At 41.2% G+C, this 15347-nt stretch overlaps 1 protein-coding gene across 2 annotated transcripts in view; it reads right to left on the bottom strand.

Annotated features, from left to right (window-relative positions):
* The window catches only part of grin2ab (glutamate receptor, ionotropic, N-methyl D-aspartate 2A, b), a 118481-nt gene that overhangs the window by 13462 nt on the left and 89672 nt on the right, over nucleotides 1-15347 (bottom strand). For both annotated transcript variants that reach the window (XM_063475906.1, XM_063475907.1), the window contains 7 exons: nucleotides 15202-15336; nucleotides 15001-15100; nucleotides 13341-13546; nucleotides 9824-9938; nucleotides 9504-9706; nucleotides 3744-3912; nucleotides 1292-1445 (listed from right to left, as the gene is read on the bottom strand). In XM_063475906.1, the coding sequence (XP_063331976.1) occupies nucleotides 1292-1445; nucleotides 3744-3912; nucleotides 9504-9706; nucleotides 9824-9938; nucleotides 13341-13546; nucleotides 15001-15100; nucleotides 15202-15336 (1082 nt within the window). The remainder of the gene's footprint in view (nucleotides 1-1291; nucleotides 1446-3743; nucleotides 3913-9503; nucleotides 9707-9823; nucleotides 9939-13340; nucleotides 13547-15000; nucleotides 15101-15201; nucleotides 15337-15347) is intronic.

The following is a 15347-nucleotide window of genomic DNA, read 5'->3' as shown; positions in this document are numbered from 1 at the left end:
AAGTGAGGAAATGATGATAGAGAAGAAACAGAGAGGGGAAAAAGGGATACAGATGGAGTGAGAGAGGAGGGAAGGAGAGGGAGAGTTAGTCACAGAGAGTTTGACGGAGCACATTTCCATATTTCTCATTATTCCCTTGGATGAGAGCTGAGAGAGAGGGAGAGGCCTGGGGCGGGGGAGATGGTAGAGGAAAGGGTTAGAGAGAGAGAAAGAGAGAAAGGAAGAGAGAGGGAGAGAGAGAGAGAGAGAGAGAGAGAGGGAGAGAGAGAGGAACCAAGCCCAGAGTGATCTGCTGTGCCCTGCTGTGGGCATGTGTATGTGATCTATTTGTGTGTTTGGTGTGTAGCAGGGCAGGAGTTCAGAGAGCGGGATGAGTGCCAGAGACATTGAACCCAGACAAATTGTATGTGTGTGTGTATGTGTGTGTGTGTGTCACTGCATGTGTAAGTATGTGACTGCCAGGGTTAGCCAACCCTGAGAGATTGTGCGCTGAGGTGCCTCTAATATGAGTGCGAGATACTGAACCGTCACTGATACCCTGGCGCAGGCTCAACACACACATTTGCTTAAACACACACACACACACACACACATGCACGCAATCATACAATAAGCTTTCACATAAATACACGCACAAAGCATTCACCCCTTAACATACATACGGCCACAGCACATTCGTTGTCCATACATCTTTGTCTCACTACACAAACGTCCCAATATATTAGCGCAATATCGCAAAAATGTCTTGTTTTTGTTTTTTTCCCAGCACACACACACGTGCATACTGACACATGGCTTGATACGCTGGGACCAACACACGCATGGTCCAATACATCCCCTCGCTCCCCGCCTCGCTCCAATGACAATACAAGACATTAGGCAACCACAGAGGAGCGCTTCAATTCCTAGTCGTCTGAACAACTGGAGAGGAGGAGAAGGCAGGGGAGAGGAAAGGAGGGGGGGGGGGGGGGGGGGGGGGGGGGGGAGTGTATCAAGAGTGCTTTGTCTGAGCTGACTTTTCAAAAAACAGCTGGCACGCTCCACTTCCTCTGCTCTGGTAGAAATATTAATGTGCTTAGGGTGTTGAGGCTCAGATAAAGTCAAGAGTACAAGTGGAATTTGGCCAGCATATACTGTCTGAATAAAATATTCTATTTTATGTGCAAGACTTCGCCAAAATGTAAGCACCTCCCCTTTTCTCTGCCCCCAGTAGTCAACTGAGTTGGGGGACCGCCAGACAATAAAAGAAAAAAAAAAGGGGGTCGAGTTAAAAAGAGAGCGATGGATTTACCGAGGAAGGCTGAAGGCGAGACGGTCCCGTTGCTGCGTGACACCATGACGCTGATGCCAGTCTCCACAAAGGGCACAGAGAAGTCAATGACCTCCGACCTCTCCTCGTTAATGGTCAACGAGCCAACGGCCATCTCTGCCTTTTTATACACCACCTAGCAACCAGAGAGAGAGCGAGAAGCACTGTTATACCGAGAGCATGACTTACTGCCTACACTGTCAGAAATAAATACAGTGAGCTCTGTAAATATTTGGACAACATCACACAGTTTCACTCTGACTTTTTCCTGCTTTTTATTTTGGATGTGAAATATCAAATTGTATCACAGGGTATAACTCGGAATGTCAGTCGTAGTTGGAGGGCAGCTCCAGCCGTATCCGATGAAAAGTGAAAGTACAGCTGTCTTTTTCATTGTGCCACCATTTGTAAATGTCTCAGTGTATTGTGACAGAGGGACATTCTGCTCATAAAGATGTCTTTTTTAGTAGGAAATAAAATGTTATGTTTTTCTTTTTCAAATGTAATTGTCGTTTGGCTTCTAGTGGTCTGATCCGTGAACAATCTGTGGATCGTAATGTCAGGTTTCATTATCCCTGGTGTAAATTTCAGTTTAAAGGTTTCCCTGTGGCAGCGTTTAGCTTTAATATGATCTGTGGCTGAATAAATCATTTCCAGATAAGATAATTGATAGGAATTGGGTAAGACTGATGGTGTCCTGTCCCCTTTTTAAATCAGGACCCACGGACATAACTGTTCAGTGAACAGAAACAAGCGGATGAGCAGTTGTTGCATTTCTGTTACACTTTGAAGCCAATCAAAACAGATTAAACAGTACCTCCCAGTGCTGTGTTTTGAGATCTGAGAGTGCAAATTGTAGGTTTGAGAGCAAAGCTGATATTCTATATTTTTCATATTGATAACAAACTATGTGAAACAACCAAAAACATTGAACTGATCCAACTAATCGCATTGTTTTTATAGCCAAAGTCTAAAACATGCCTCGGTGCCCCCAGGGCTCCATCGTTGTCCTTAAAGTAATAAAAAGAAGTCATTAGAATTACAAGTTCCCTCATTAGAATTAACACAGGCACTGCAGTTTATTTCAAGTTCATCCCACTTAAACAGTATTGCTCTTGTACTGAGACATTAATTAATTAAATTAAAAAAAAAACAATTGAGATTACTGAGCCTCTTTTAAAAAAACTCATTAGCAATCCATTTTTTAAGAATCACTTCTATCAGTATTAAAGGAAATGAAAGTAGGAAAAATGGGCACACCCCCCAAAACATGATGAAAATGCTCTTACAGCTTATTCATTTTTACTTTGCTAAATATTATTGTTTAACTGGCCCCTTGCCTCTCAGGCCAATCACGTTTCTGGGACCATCTATTAATACTCATTTGGCCAAACTAGCATGGCTCATTTACCCACGATGCCCTGACAGATCGGTTTATGGTTAGTGAGATAGGTCTGTCACCCCTAACTTGTCATTTGCCAACAAGTGTCATTACTAATGTGAAGAAGCATATTTTACACTGCATCTTTTAATAAACGTAACTAAATGAGGGTATTTGGGAGTCTAGTTTGGTGCCTAAACCAAACCAGAAAGTGAAAGTAAGCCAAATTAAATACAAAACACAAAGGTCCCAAGTGTCCAACCTTGAAGCAGATGGCGTATAGCAGCAGAAGACCACACACAGGATCTGAGGCTACAATTCGCACAGGCATACCAAAGTTTTCCTGGTCTGATCAGTCTGGATTTCTAATGTGATTTTTGGAAGTAAAGGTCAACAACATGAAACCATGTATCCATCCTGTCTTCTGATGGCTGCTTCAGGATAATGCGCCATGTCACAAAGCTCAGATCAACTCAAACTGGTTTCTTGAACATGACAGTAAGATCAGTGTACTCAAATGGCCCCAACAGTCGACAGATTTCAAAACAACAGAGCACCTTTGGGAAGTGCTGAAATGCGATTTTCACATCTTAGACAATCAAAATCAGCGAGGAATGTTTCGAGCGGCTTGCTAAAACTGTTCCATGAAGAATTTCAGTAGTTCTGAAGGCAAAAGGGAATCCAACCCAGTGCTGGCAAACTGTAACTAGCTGTAACTACTAAGTGAAAAGGTGGGCATTGTTGGTTTCTAAAGGCAGCCAATATATCTGTGTGCCAGTATGTGAAGGAACCAACTCTAAACGACATCTTGTGTGTAATTAGGAAACGCAGGTGGCATCTCACAGAACATCATTATATTACGCTGGGAGAGAGAACAGGTTTCATTTTGCAAAAGTAGCCCGGCAGAGTAAGCATAAAAAAACTTAGCAGGCAGCACTATGTCACTGCTATACTTAAAGTTCTATTTCATATCATTGTTAATTGAAATGCTTGCACAGAAAGTCAGACTCACAGAGTAATACATTCATTTATTAAGACAGAGACAGGCAGTACCTCTCCAACCATGCCATTCCAGACGTTGTTGATCTTCTTTCCGTGTTTCCCGTTGGTGACCAGGTAGAGGTCATAGGTAAACTTCACATTCCTGGCTATCTTCTTGAGAATGTCAATGCAGAAACCCTTGCAGCACTGCTTAATATAAGCGCCTCCTGATGTGCTGTTACTGCAACAAGCATATGCACAAACAGAATTAGGTCATTTTTTATATCAGAGGACATTTGAGTGTTATGTGTGTAACTGTGCGAGCTGCCTGCTCGCTCCACATCTGGTGGTTCCATCAAACTGTAAAACTAGAATTATGACACTGCTAAAGGGCAGAGAGAGCATTCACAGGGTGTGTGTGAGGGACTGTGTGTTTCCCTTAGTGCCAGCTACCCAAACCAGATGAAAACACAGGGGTACCGAGCATAAGCTACTGGGCTTTAAATAGAGCCAGCCTCTACAGAACAACCAACCCACATAATTAAAATATCAGCTGTCCTTTCCTCATCTGTCTTCTGTGTCCTTTTCGCTCTGCCTCCTCGGTGTTTCTCAGCTTTCGTCTGTAGGAAGATGCTTCCCCAAAAAACTCCACAGCCACACACAAAGGATGCACAGAATTCGAGCTGGTGTTTAAGTAAACTTTTCTGACAGCCGTCCCCGAGGACCTCAGAGCAGTGAACTAAACTGCATTGTTGGATCAAATGATTCTCATAATCTATTAAACCCTACCAGCATTTTCAAAAGCATTTCCATGAAAAGTTAATTCCGTTCCCATGTCAGCAATCTTTGATGTAGCGTACTGTATGTGGATGGGAGCAGCAGCTCTGTGACCTTTTCACTTGCCTTTTTCGCTGACTCCAATTCAGGAGAAAGTTCATGAAGAACTGAGGGATTCACGCACACAGAACACCGAGAACGACTGTCAAAGACACGGCACATCAAAGGATTAACAGATCCTTTAACTGCAGTCGACTGTATCTGCGGCGCATCATTACTGCGTGTACGAGAGAGACAGAAAGAGCCAGAGCGAGCATCGTATACATACGTGTGAGTGAGTCTGAGTATGTAAAATCTCAGTGTCTCAGGTGTTCTAATGCACACATACTGTATGCATTAGTTTTTCCCAGCTGGGCCCTCTCTGAACATGCAAACACATATACACACACCAACAGGCTGTCTGAGGTTCACATACAGTACATCTCTTTGATTATTTTCATAACAACAAACAGATGCAAATGATATGGAAGTAGTGACTGTGTAAATGTGGCAGCTGTAGGGGGTTAGATGTATGTACTGTATACAGATGTATGGACATCTGCACATGAAGTGCTGCAGATAAACATGACAATTGTAGAAGAAACTTGTCTTTTTGCCCCAGATTTTACAGCAATCCTCGCTAGCGGATGACTGGTTAAGGTCACAAGTTAAGCTCTCTATGAGAGGTGATTCAGACGTCTAATAGTCATTGCCTACAGTGCTGATAATCTCAGAGGTTGTTATGATGCATCCATTTCTCTGAGGCATCTCCCGTCTGCCTTCTTTGTGTTCTACAGATGCAAAACCTTTAATATGGTGGCTTCCGGCTGTTAAAGAAATCTTCAAAGAAAGTAATTACCGGTGAGTTTTTGCACTTCCCCCGTGGTTAGCAGTGACAGTCCTATCCTATCCTATCTATGCTAACCCACGCTAATGACTATCCTGAATAATTTCAACTATTTTCTGCTGTCTGGATGAACCGACGCATTGATGACACAGAATGCTTCAGAAAAGAGATATTAGTTGAACATTAGGGCTGTGTTGTGGTTAATAAAAGCACACATATGGTACTCAACAAGTGACAAAATGAACCTTAGTCGATTATAATGCATATTTAGGGACTCCAAACTGGACTTCCAAAATGTGCAAATGAGCAAAAAAGAAAAGCTGCCTTATCTTGTCATGGAGAGCCACTGGTCGAGGTGTCCATTTGTAAAGTAGATAAATGGAGCAAATCCAAGAGGAGTTTAATTGAGAAAGTTCTACTTTCACTGAATATCTGAAAAATATCTTCTTTTTGTTTATACATTCAAGACGGCATGCGACATATTTCAGCCTCTACAACAATGCCTTTTAAGTTCTTTCAAAGAGAAGAGTCCTCAGTATTGTTTGACGTGCCGCTGCTGAAAAAAGGCTCTAAAGCTCTCTGCTGGGCTGACTTAAAAACAAATGTCATGTACGTTAAAACACATTGAACTGATATGACATCTGAGGAATCTATATTTGATGTTATTAAAGGACTATTATCAAAAATATCTTTTCATCATTTTCATCTTAAATCAACTGAAAAAATATCAATTTGTTGCAACAGAAATGACATGCAGTGCAGAACAAACATCAATCAATGAGGTGGACAGTAACAGTAAAAGTGTACTATGTTGTTATATATATATATATATATATATATATATATATATATATATATATATATATATATATATATATATATATATATATATATATATACATACATACACACATAAAATAATCACATTAAATGAAGTAGCATGGCAAAGCCTGTGTGAATTTGTGATACTGTTGTCAAGAGTACTGATAGCAGATAACAAAATGTTCTGGTATCCAGATAAAGACATCAGATGTCAGATAAAGACTTGCTAAAAATAATGATAAGAAAAAAATTTAAGCAAACGGGTATGAGGGATGTTTTTAATGTGAGTGAGGAATCGAGATATTCAAGTGAATATTTTACAACACAGGATATGGAGCAATTCTGCTGTCCCGCCTGGAGTAGAAAGGACATTTTGCTGTTGGGGAAGAGCAAGAGCAAAAAAAAAGAAAAAAAGAAGAAGAAGTCAAGGCCAGGTGAAACGATGACGAAGCTGCCGCAGGGAGCAGAGAGCTAAGTGGCCGGTTGTAGCAGAGCACAAAGCACAAGCTGGTGAGTTCGGATAGGCCGTAGCCTGCAGATATGGACGCACGACTCCCTGAGGAGCCTTGAGCGCCAGGACCAGAATTTAGAATTTGATGCGAACAGCCACCGGCAGCCAGTGGGGAAGAAGAGTGTGGAGGAGGTGGGGAGCGCAGGGAGAACTTGGGGAGGTTGACGGCAGGGCAGGCTGCAGCGTTCTGCTGAACAGAATACTTTACGAGGCCGGCTTGGTGGATGTAGCAGCAGTCCAGATGGGCGATGACAAAAGGTTGGGCAGCGTCCCACATGAAACATCTTTTCATTTTCTGTCTCCAGGCATGGCGCAGGCTGGGGTTTGTTCTTTTTTTTTATAACATAAATTAACCTCCGCTAAAACTGTTACACATAACTGAGTGCCCCGGAGTTGCCCAGAAAGCAAGATTATGTTCTTAGTATGAAAACAAAAAAGGCTGAAAGAAATTTAATCTTAATGCCTCTGATGATCAACATTTTCTAATCTACTGAACACTGTGTTGATGCCAAGATAAGGTGCTTGTTTCACAGAATACCACATATCAATAATTTGATATGTGCTATCAATTCAGTTTACATTAAGTTTATTGATATAGCACCAAATTACAATAGCAGTAGCCTCAATGTGCTTTTTATTGGAAGGTAAAGACTATAATCAAACGGCTGCCTGTGAGCAAGTACTTGGCGACAGTGGGAAGGAAAAAGTTCTTTTTAACAGGAAGAAATCTCCAGCAGAACCAGGCTCAGGGAGGGGTGGACATCTGCCACTAGTGGTTGGAGGTGAGGGGAGGGAGACAGGACAAAAGACATGCAGTGGAAGAGCGCCAGAGTCGAATAATAACTAATGATTAAATGCACACTGGTGTATAAACACATAGAGAATGAAAAAATGAAGAAATACTCGGTGCATCATGGGAAGCCCTAGCAGCCCAGAAATGTTGACATAACTAAGCCTAACTAAGAGAAGGTTTAGGGTCACCTGATCAAGCCCAAAAAGCTTTATCCAAATAACTGTCTTAAACCCAGTTATTTAGTGTACTGCATTTACTTTTCAAATGTATAATATATAATTTAAATCATCGGTCCATTAATTAATCAATTAATAAACAGTTAAGTGTAAAAATCTATTTTTAAAAAATACTTTTCTATAGAAAAAACTGTCCAAATTTCAACTCGAATTACCACCTTTGGGTTTTTGGCCTCTGCAAACCAATCAAGATAAGGTTTACAGCCATATCAGTCCAGATTCATTATGTATATTCCATGGAGGCTCTGATATAGTTTAAAAGATGGACACCCAAATATTAAAATATGGCCACAATGTCCCCTTCTGTTCCTGAGCTGTGACACAGAATAATAGCTACAAAAGTGTGTTTGCAGAACAGCAAAGATGTTGCTTGACCTTTTGGATATAAAATGTCATTCTCTCACCATTTTATCCTGTTATAAAATTATGTGAAGTTTTTGTTATAATTGCCTTATGAATTCTTGAGTTTAAAAATGTGTTTTGTGAGGTCAAAGTGAGCTCTAAGACTCTAAGACTCAAACCAGTTCCTCCTTGAGTCAGGCTGAACATCTGTGCCAGATGCAATGAAATTTTGTGTTCCTGTGACACTGCAATCAAAACAATGTTGTGTTAAATTTCCACAATATACCCCCTTCATAAGAATGGGATGGACAGAAGTACGTGATGACGCAGAATCAAAAAATCTTATAATCAAGCTCAGGCTGAGAGTTGGTTGTTTTTGAACCCATAAATTCAAGCCAACCTCTTTAAGAAAACAAAAATCAGGAAGAAAAAACTGTATTAAATAATATTTTGAATAAGTTCTCCAAGTCACACGTAAAAACCAAATCATGAAAGGTGCAGAGTACCACCGGGGGGTTTAATTTTCCCATTATGAGTAATATCCACATTCTTCCAGGATCCAAGCACACACAGCCTTAATGAGAGCAGTGTTAATGTACAATATGCAATATGAGGAAAACAATAAGCAGGGTTACTAATTAGCTGTATTGCAATATTTAAAAACAAGCAACACATTCAGAGCATTTAAAATAAAACACAAATCAAACCGAACTAATGAAACAATAAAATCACAGAGGGCTGCACTTGCCACTACAGCGGCAGGAGAAACAAAAATCGAGTATACCGACAGATTGGCATTAGTGAGCTGACAGCAACAGAGAGCAATTAATTATTAATGCTGACAGAACTGATTACCTCTGAACCAAATGAGAACTCGGGCTGTGTGTGTCGGTTCTGTCTCTGACACAAGACTTTTATTCTTCCCGCTGTCTGACAAAGAACAGACAGCGGGAAAAGGATAAAAAAATTAAGCTGGGTAAAAGCTGCTCCTCTTATAAGTGTGTACATTTTTGGTCAAGTTGTAACATGGGCCGCAGAGCTTGTGAGTTTAGTATTAAGTTGTGCTGAAGCATAATCGAGTTTGCCTCGATTACAGTGTGAGCTACATACTGTATATTTGGATTTCAGACTAGAGGACAAACAGATGGTGAATCATTATTATATAAAGTAAAAACGAGTGGGCCCAGTATAGATCCCGAAAAGTGCAAGAACAAAGGGCAGCTGATTGACAATCATCCCGTCAGACACACTGAGACTGGTTAGAGAGGTGTGATTCTGTTCAGCCAAGAGATACACAAACAGATGAACTAACACTACCTTTGTCCTAATGAGACTGAACCTATTCTAAGAACAAACAGGTATCTGTCTCTTGTAGCGTCACCATTTCGGGGCATGCAAAGTATGGCTAACAACCTGGCTTGTGATTTTATGTGGGCAGTGGGCAGGTGTGGGTGCAGGTACTTACTTTTTAACGTGTTTGCGGCAGGGCACTGAGTTTCTCATGCAGGTGCCAGTGAGGATGTCTACGTTGTCCACAATGACGAAAGGTTTCTCTTCCAGAGTGACAATGGAGAGGTGGTTTTCATCGGCATCCTCGTCCCCATAGGAGTTATACCTCGGCCACACAGGGAACATCAGCGACAACGTCCCGTTCTCCCAGCGGCCCATCTGTGGACACGGGAGAAAAAACACACCAAAAATCACGGTCACAAAAATCACTCCAAAAATCCACAAAAAGACATCTTATTAAAGTTTTTTCTTTAAATTTTTGCACTCCTTTGTTACCTTCTCCCACTTCCTTTCCACATTTAGGACGATCACCACCAGTTTTGGGTTGGCCTGGTAACCGTCTGGAGTAAAGGATAAATCTCGGCCTTCATTCCACACGTGCATCATGTGCCTGAAACACATGGTGGGGGTGGGTGCGCAGGAAGATTTGTTGTTGATTTGCATCTGCTGGAGTGTTTGTATATGTGCACAACAGCAAATACGTTCAAAATAACAAGTTAAGCACTCTGTAATCACCACAAGAGTCTCCACTTCAAATCAATGTTGTCTTCACCCACCGTGTGTGCACGGATGCCTGAGTGTGTACGCGTGTGCGTGCATATATTTGTGTGTAGGAGTGGGAAGAGTCAGAGGCCACGTATCTCTCCCATCAACATTCTGCATTGATTTCTCCACAGATATATGCCTGAAAGACAAGTCACTGGTGCAACAAGGCTGCCCTCACTCTTTTACTCACTAAAGCTGTCCTGCATACGCAAACAGATCCTATGCTGAAACGTTTACACACTCGCTAAAGTGAAGCAGCAGAGAGAAGTAAATGAACCAGTATCACACACAGTGATATGGGGATTAAAGACACACTCGCTCCAGTGAAACAATTTTCAGAAGGAGAGGATTTCTGAGTGTGAGGACTGGGATAATAGTGTGGATTCCCACTAGGGGAGAGAAGGCCTGTCCAAGAACGTTTACCTTAAAGACTGAATCACAGGCAGGACAGCAGCTGTCCAAAACAGACAACACCTTTTCTCTGACACCTTGTGTTCTGTTTTATTAGAAATTGTCTGAATCATCTCGACACCACATCGGGTGATGCTGTACGAATGAAATATCATTCAGCTAAAACAGAATATTTCAGAAGGCAAACATCTGCTTTATAAACATATTCATACTCTGTACAAGATTCCCCTTTTCATCCAGAAAAAAACCTGTCTCAGTCCATCAGCTATCTAAACATACATTATCTGAATTACTATTAAAAAGGAAGAGTTAAAAGCAGTTTTTTTATGTGAGCTAACCAGGGCACGGGGCCATGAAGGAGTCATGCATGCACTCAGATATTGCGACAGCAAGTCAAGATGCATAAAAAGAACCATGTGAGCACTGTTTAGCACGCACCCCGCAGCTGAAAACTATGATAATTACACTCCAGTTCAAACAGGTGGGATTTTATGTTGTCCCAGCTCCAGGAGAGGTATTAGAGTCAACACACATAAATATTGTAGTCGGACAGTGGATTAGAGGGAGCTACATTAATCATCTGTTCTTACAAAGACTTGGAAAAAGGCCTGTGCTCTGTGAAAGCTGGCTCTACTCACACTGAGAAAAAGTAAACAAAAGGTCCCCGTCTCCCTCGTGTACTGGCACTGCAAAATAAATAAATAAGTAAATATAGATATATGCGGTTTAGTTATGTCCTCTCCCAGCAAACACAATAATTAAATATAAACCTACACAGCCAAACATTACACGCCGGACCTTCACTCTACAACCAGACCTACCTCTGTCACAGATCACAGTGCTTTGGACTATTAGTGGCACGTCAAGACAAATATATATTTTTTTGTGTTGGAAAAATCTTCCCGGTGCAGCAGGTGATGCCCTTGTCACAGCGCATCGCCACGGCTGAGTACATGTAGCGGAAACGCTGTGGCAGTTTATTCTGGGAAACTGCTGTCGCCTCCTATTTCAGGTTTGTTACCATTTTGGGGGAAAAAAAGTTTCTGATGTAAACGAAAGACGCCGCTGTGTTTTTGAGGCATGCAGGAGAACCAAATCCTGTTTGTATTGTGATTCCTTGTGTAATGAAAATGAAATGTAAAGCTACATTATGAAGTGGGTTCAGCGATTTTTATATAAATGTATCATCATCGCCTAGAAATTCAGTAGAGGTTTAAGTAGTACGTGGAAGAAAGAGTTGCATCATAGAAATATATGAAACCCCTCCTTCAGTAAGTGCAGTTTTTAATGTGGATCCTGCTACCACTATGTGAGAAGCACTTTTCTATTAGCTGAAATACTCTCTGAGCACTTTTATGAAAGTATGAATAAAGAAGAAAGGCAGGCTTCTTCCCAAATTCTGTATTATGGCAGAGAGCATATTTTTAGAGGAAAGTGACAGCTTAGGGGTTTGCACGCTACACTGGTTCCATCAAAAAGAATAACCTTTTGAAATTTACAACAAGGACAAACCTTCCATAAAAACCTGTATCATTGTGGAGACCAAATAAGCTCAACTAGAGTCTGAGATATTAATTCATGTCAAGCAAGAATGACAGAAAATCCGGCGGGTCTGATAGTGTCTTTTAAGTGCCGGATTATGTTGTCCTATTCCTCCCCACCTCGCGTTGTTTATATGCACACTGCGGCAAGATTGTATCTAGACTAATGTATGCAGAATCCTGATCACAGCCTCACCACTTTTCCGAATCAGGGTGGGGGAAATCCAACCTGTCAGTTTATTATCACAAAAAAATTGGCTGCAGTTGTTTTGACAAATATGCAAATTCTATCTAATAAGTTAGTGAGACAAATGAGGTACCTCTGACAGTAAGAATAGAGCTCTGAATAAACATTTGAGTTCCTGTCGAGGTCTGAGTTATATTGGATCAACCTGTCAACAACAGCAGTGTTGTATATGCTTTGATATACACTGTAGCGGCCTAATGGGAGAGAAAAATGGGATAATAAAGCCATAATGGTGAAATCGCACTGTGGCTCTCATTCTAATGAGCCAGCTCATAAGTCATCACCAATGTGCAGACCCTAGCAACATGACCTTTATATTTTTAGTTAGTTTAATATAGACTTCTGAATTCATAATAGCATATTAGCCACTGCATGCTTCATATTCAAGATGCAGTCACAATATCACTCTGAAAAAAAACTTTACAGAGGCAGTTTAGCTAACAGCCCTGTAGCAGCGACTGCTCAGTAGCTCAGTATGAATCTGCATGCTTGTGTTTCTCTTTGTGTAAGTGTGTGCGCCTGTACATCACAGAGACTTCAGAGTACATTATCTTGCATGGTGGTATGCACACCTACACACACCTTCTGACATACACAAGTAAAAATGAAATCCAGACAACAAAGCTAGTAACACTTGCTCTAATCCAAACTTAATGACAGTCCGGTCATGATGTGAAGCAAGGTGCACACGCAGAAGTTCACACTATCATGCACACACGCATACACAAGACACATCCTAAGCTCTAGTTAACACAGGGTGGCAACAACAAGGAGGTCTGCCTGAGGTCTCCCAGCTAAGGAGGCAGAATGAGCTCACACACCGAGCAGCCGTGTACACAACATCTAACAGTGTTAAAAGCCATTAGAAATCACAGTGTTTAACACTGCTGTCATCTCCGCTTCCTTTCTCTCCTCTTCCCCTCTCATTACTACATTAAAAAGAGTTATGTAAGGCTGCCGAACAGTCAGCCACAAAGACAAACCGAGTTATGCAAGTCCCTGGACCTTGATCTCCTCGCAATCGTCACACATCCACAGTTACACACACCTGCGCAGGGCACTAGGTGGGAGCTTCCCCGGGCTCCTGTCTGATGCTGTGCTGTAGCAGCTGCTCTGGGCCTCTGGTAGCTCTCCCTTCTCCCGCAACATGAAGGTGGCTGCAGAGGAAATGATGCCCACCCCATCCCGCACCCGTGTCTCGAGCGGGTACTCCCAGTCATCATAGGACACAGAGATCATACCCAGGGGGAAGACCTGAGAGGGGGAGGAGAGGACATCTAAGAAACGACACATATGGTTTGTAAGCTTCAAGTTTAGTTTAATTTGACATTTTTACCCCAGATTTGAAACATCCATATGCATTTCTCAAAGGTGTCAGGCGGATGATTTATTGGTTCTGTCTGTCCTCTGGAAATAATTCATAGCTGGCTACTAGATGCGTGTGAACAGACTGTATGTCTATAAACTGAATTACTCATTCAGGTATCGCCTACATCTTGCAGCTGTCATTGAAAAAAAACTGTATAGCTCAAACTTTAACTCTCTGAAGCAGACTGAGCAAACATCAGAAAAAAATACAGGCACAGCAATCTGTCAGTCTACCCTACTTTGTTTTTACATTTTAATTTGGCTTTAGTTGTAGAGTCAGATCCATGACTGAGAAAGAAATCAGAGGCGGAAACCCAACACAAACAGGAAGACTCGAGTCAGAGATGGAGAAGAATTAGGAGAATAAACATTTGAAAGGCTTTTGAGAAGTGAGTATTTTATGCCTTTGGGACTGATCATATGTTGTTACGTACAAAGTAGTGTAAAAGATGACTTTGTGGCTGGATTATCTGTAAATTAGTATGCTCTGACGTGAACTGTATTAGCGGTCAACATGATTTGTCTTTGAAGCATCTTTTAATATGTAATACATGGATTAAAGATAAAGTATCACAAATTCTGGGAATTCTGCACAGACACACAACGTCTCTTGTCTATGTAATCGCATCTGCCTGCCAGCCCCTCTTAACCCTACTAATTAAGAATTTCTATCTTGTTTGTCTGATCTACAGACAAACAAAAACAGGTAGAAACACAATATTGCGACCAGGGTTCAACTGCCAGAGTAATTGTTTTGGCTGGAAGCTGTGAGTTCCTGGAATCTTGCTGTCGTGAGGTTATAAAGAGTTCAACAGCGTTCAAGAGTCAAAACCAGCCAGCCCCTCATAAAACATCTATCACAATTACATTTGACATTTTAATCTGGTGCCTGACCAACACTAGATTATATCCTTTAGATGGCAAAAAAATCAATATATAACATTTAATAATCTTCATTTATATATATATACATATATATACATATATATATATATATATATACATATATATACATATATATATATATATATATATATATATATATATATATATATATATATATATATGTGTGTGTGATGCATATACACAATATGTCAGCGTTTTTATTTATTTAAACTAGATGTGAAACAATTAATCTGTGGGTACGGGGAATTCTATTATTTTTTATTTAACTTTTCTCAAAAAAGCTGACTATGTATCGTATGTCAGCATTCATAAATAAGAGGGGAAATCTGGGATAGTCAACAGATGACCTGCAACAGCCTGGGATCAAAAACACTGCTTGTCTTGTCAAACCACTCAAAAGTGGCCACCTGTTACTACATATGGGACCTCACTACCTCAGGGGTAAAGTCTGGGTTGCCAGTGGTGAGACTGGACACGATCCAGATGTAACCAGCTCCTATCAGACCCAAGGACCGAGCCTCCTCCATTATATACCTGTCAAACAAAGGAGACAGATCCAAAGCTGAAGTCTGTGAAGGCAGTGTGTGACAAAGAGACAGAAATGGCGCAACGAAACAACACACGCAAACACTTACACGGCTTCATCCTTGGAGCAGTAGAGCAATATAACAGGACTCTGGATCCTCTTGAGTGCAATGTGTGATTTAGAGTTTGGGTCGCCATCCACAGCATCTAGAGTCACCACACTCTGCATGTCCCATCGCACAAAGCTGTAACAATA

The sequence above is a fragment of the Pelmatolapia mariae genome, linkage group LG6 (assembly GCF_036321145.2).
Source record: "Pelmatolapia mariae isolate MD_Pm_ZW linkage group LG6, Pm_UMD_F_2, whole genome shotgun sequence".
NCBI classification, from domain to species: Eukaryota; Metazoa; Chordata; class Actinopteri; order Cichliformes; family Cichlidae; genus Pelmatolapia; species Pelmatolapia mariae.
Note: the sequence above shows the minus strand (reverse complement) of the source record. Positions and strands in the feature narration are given on the sequence as shown.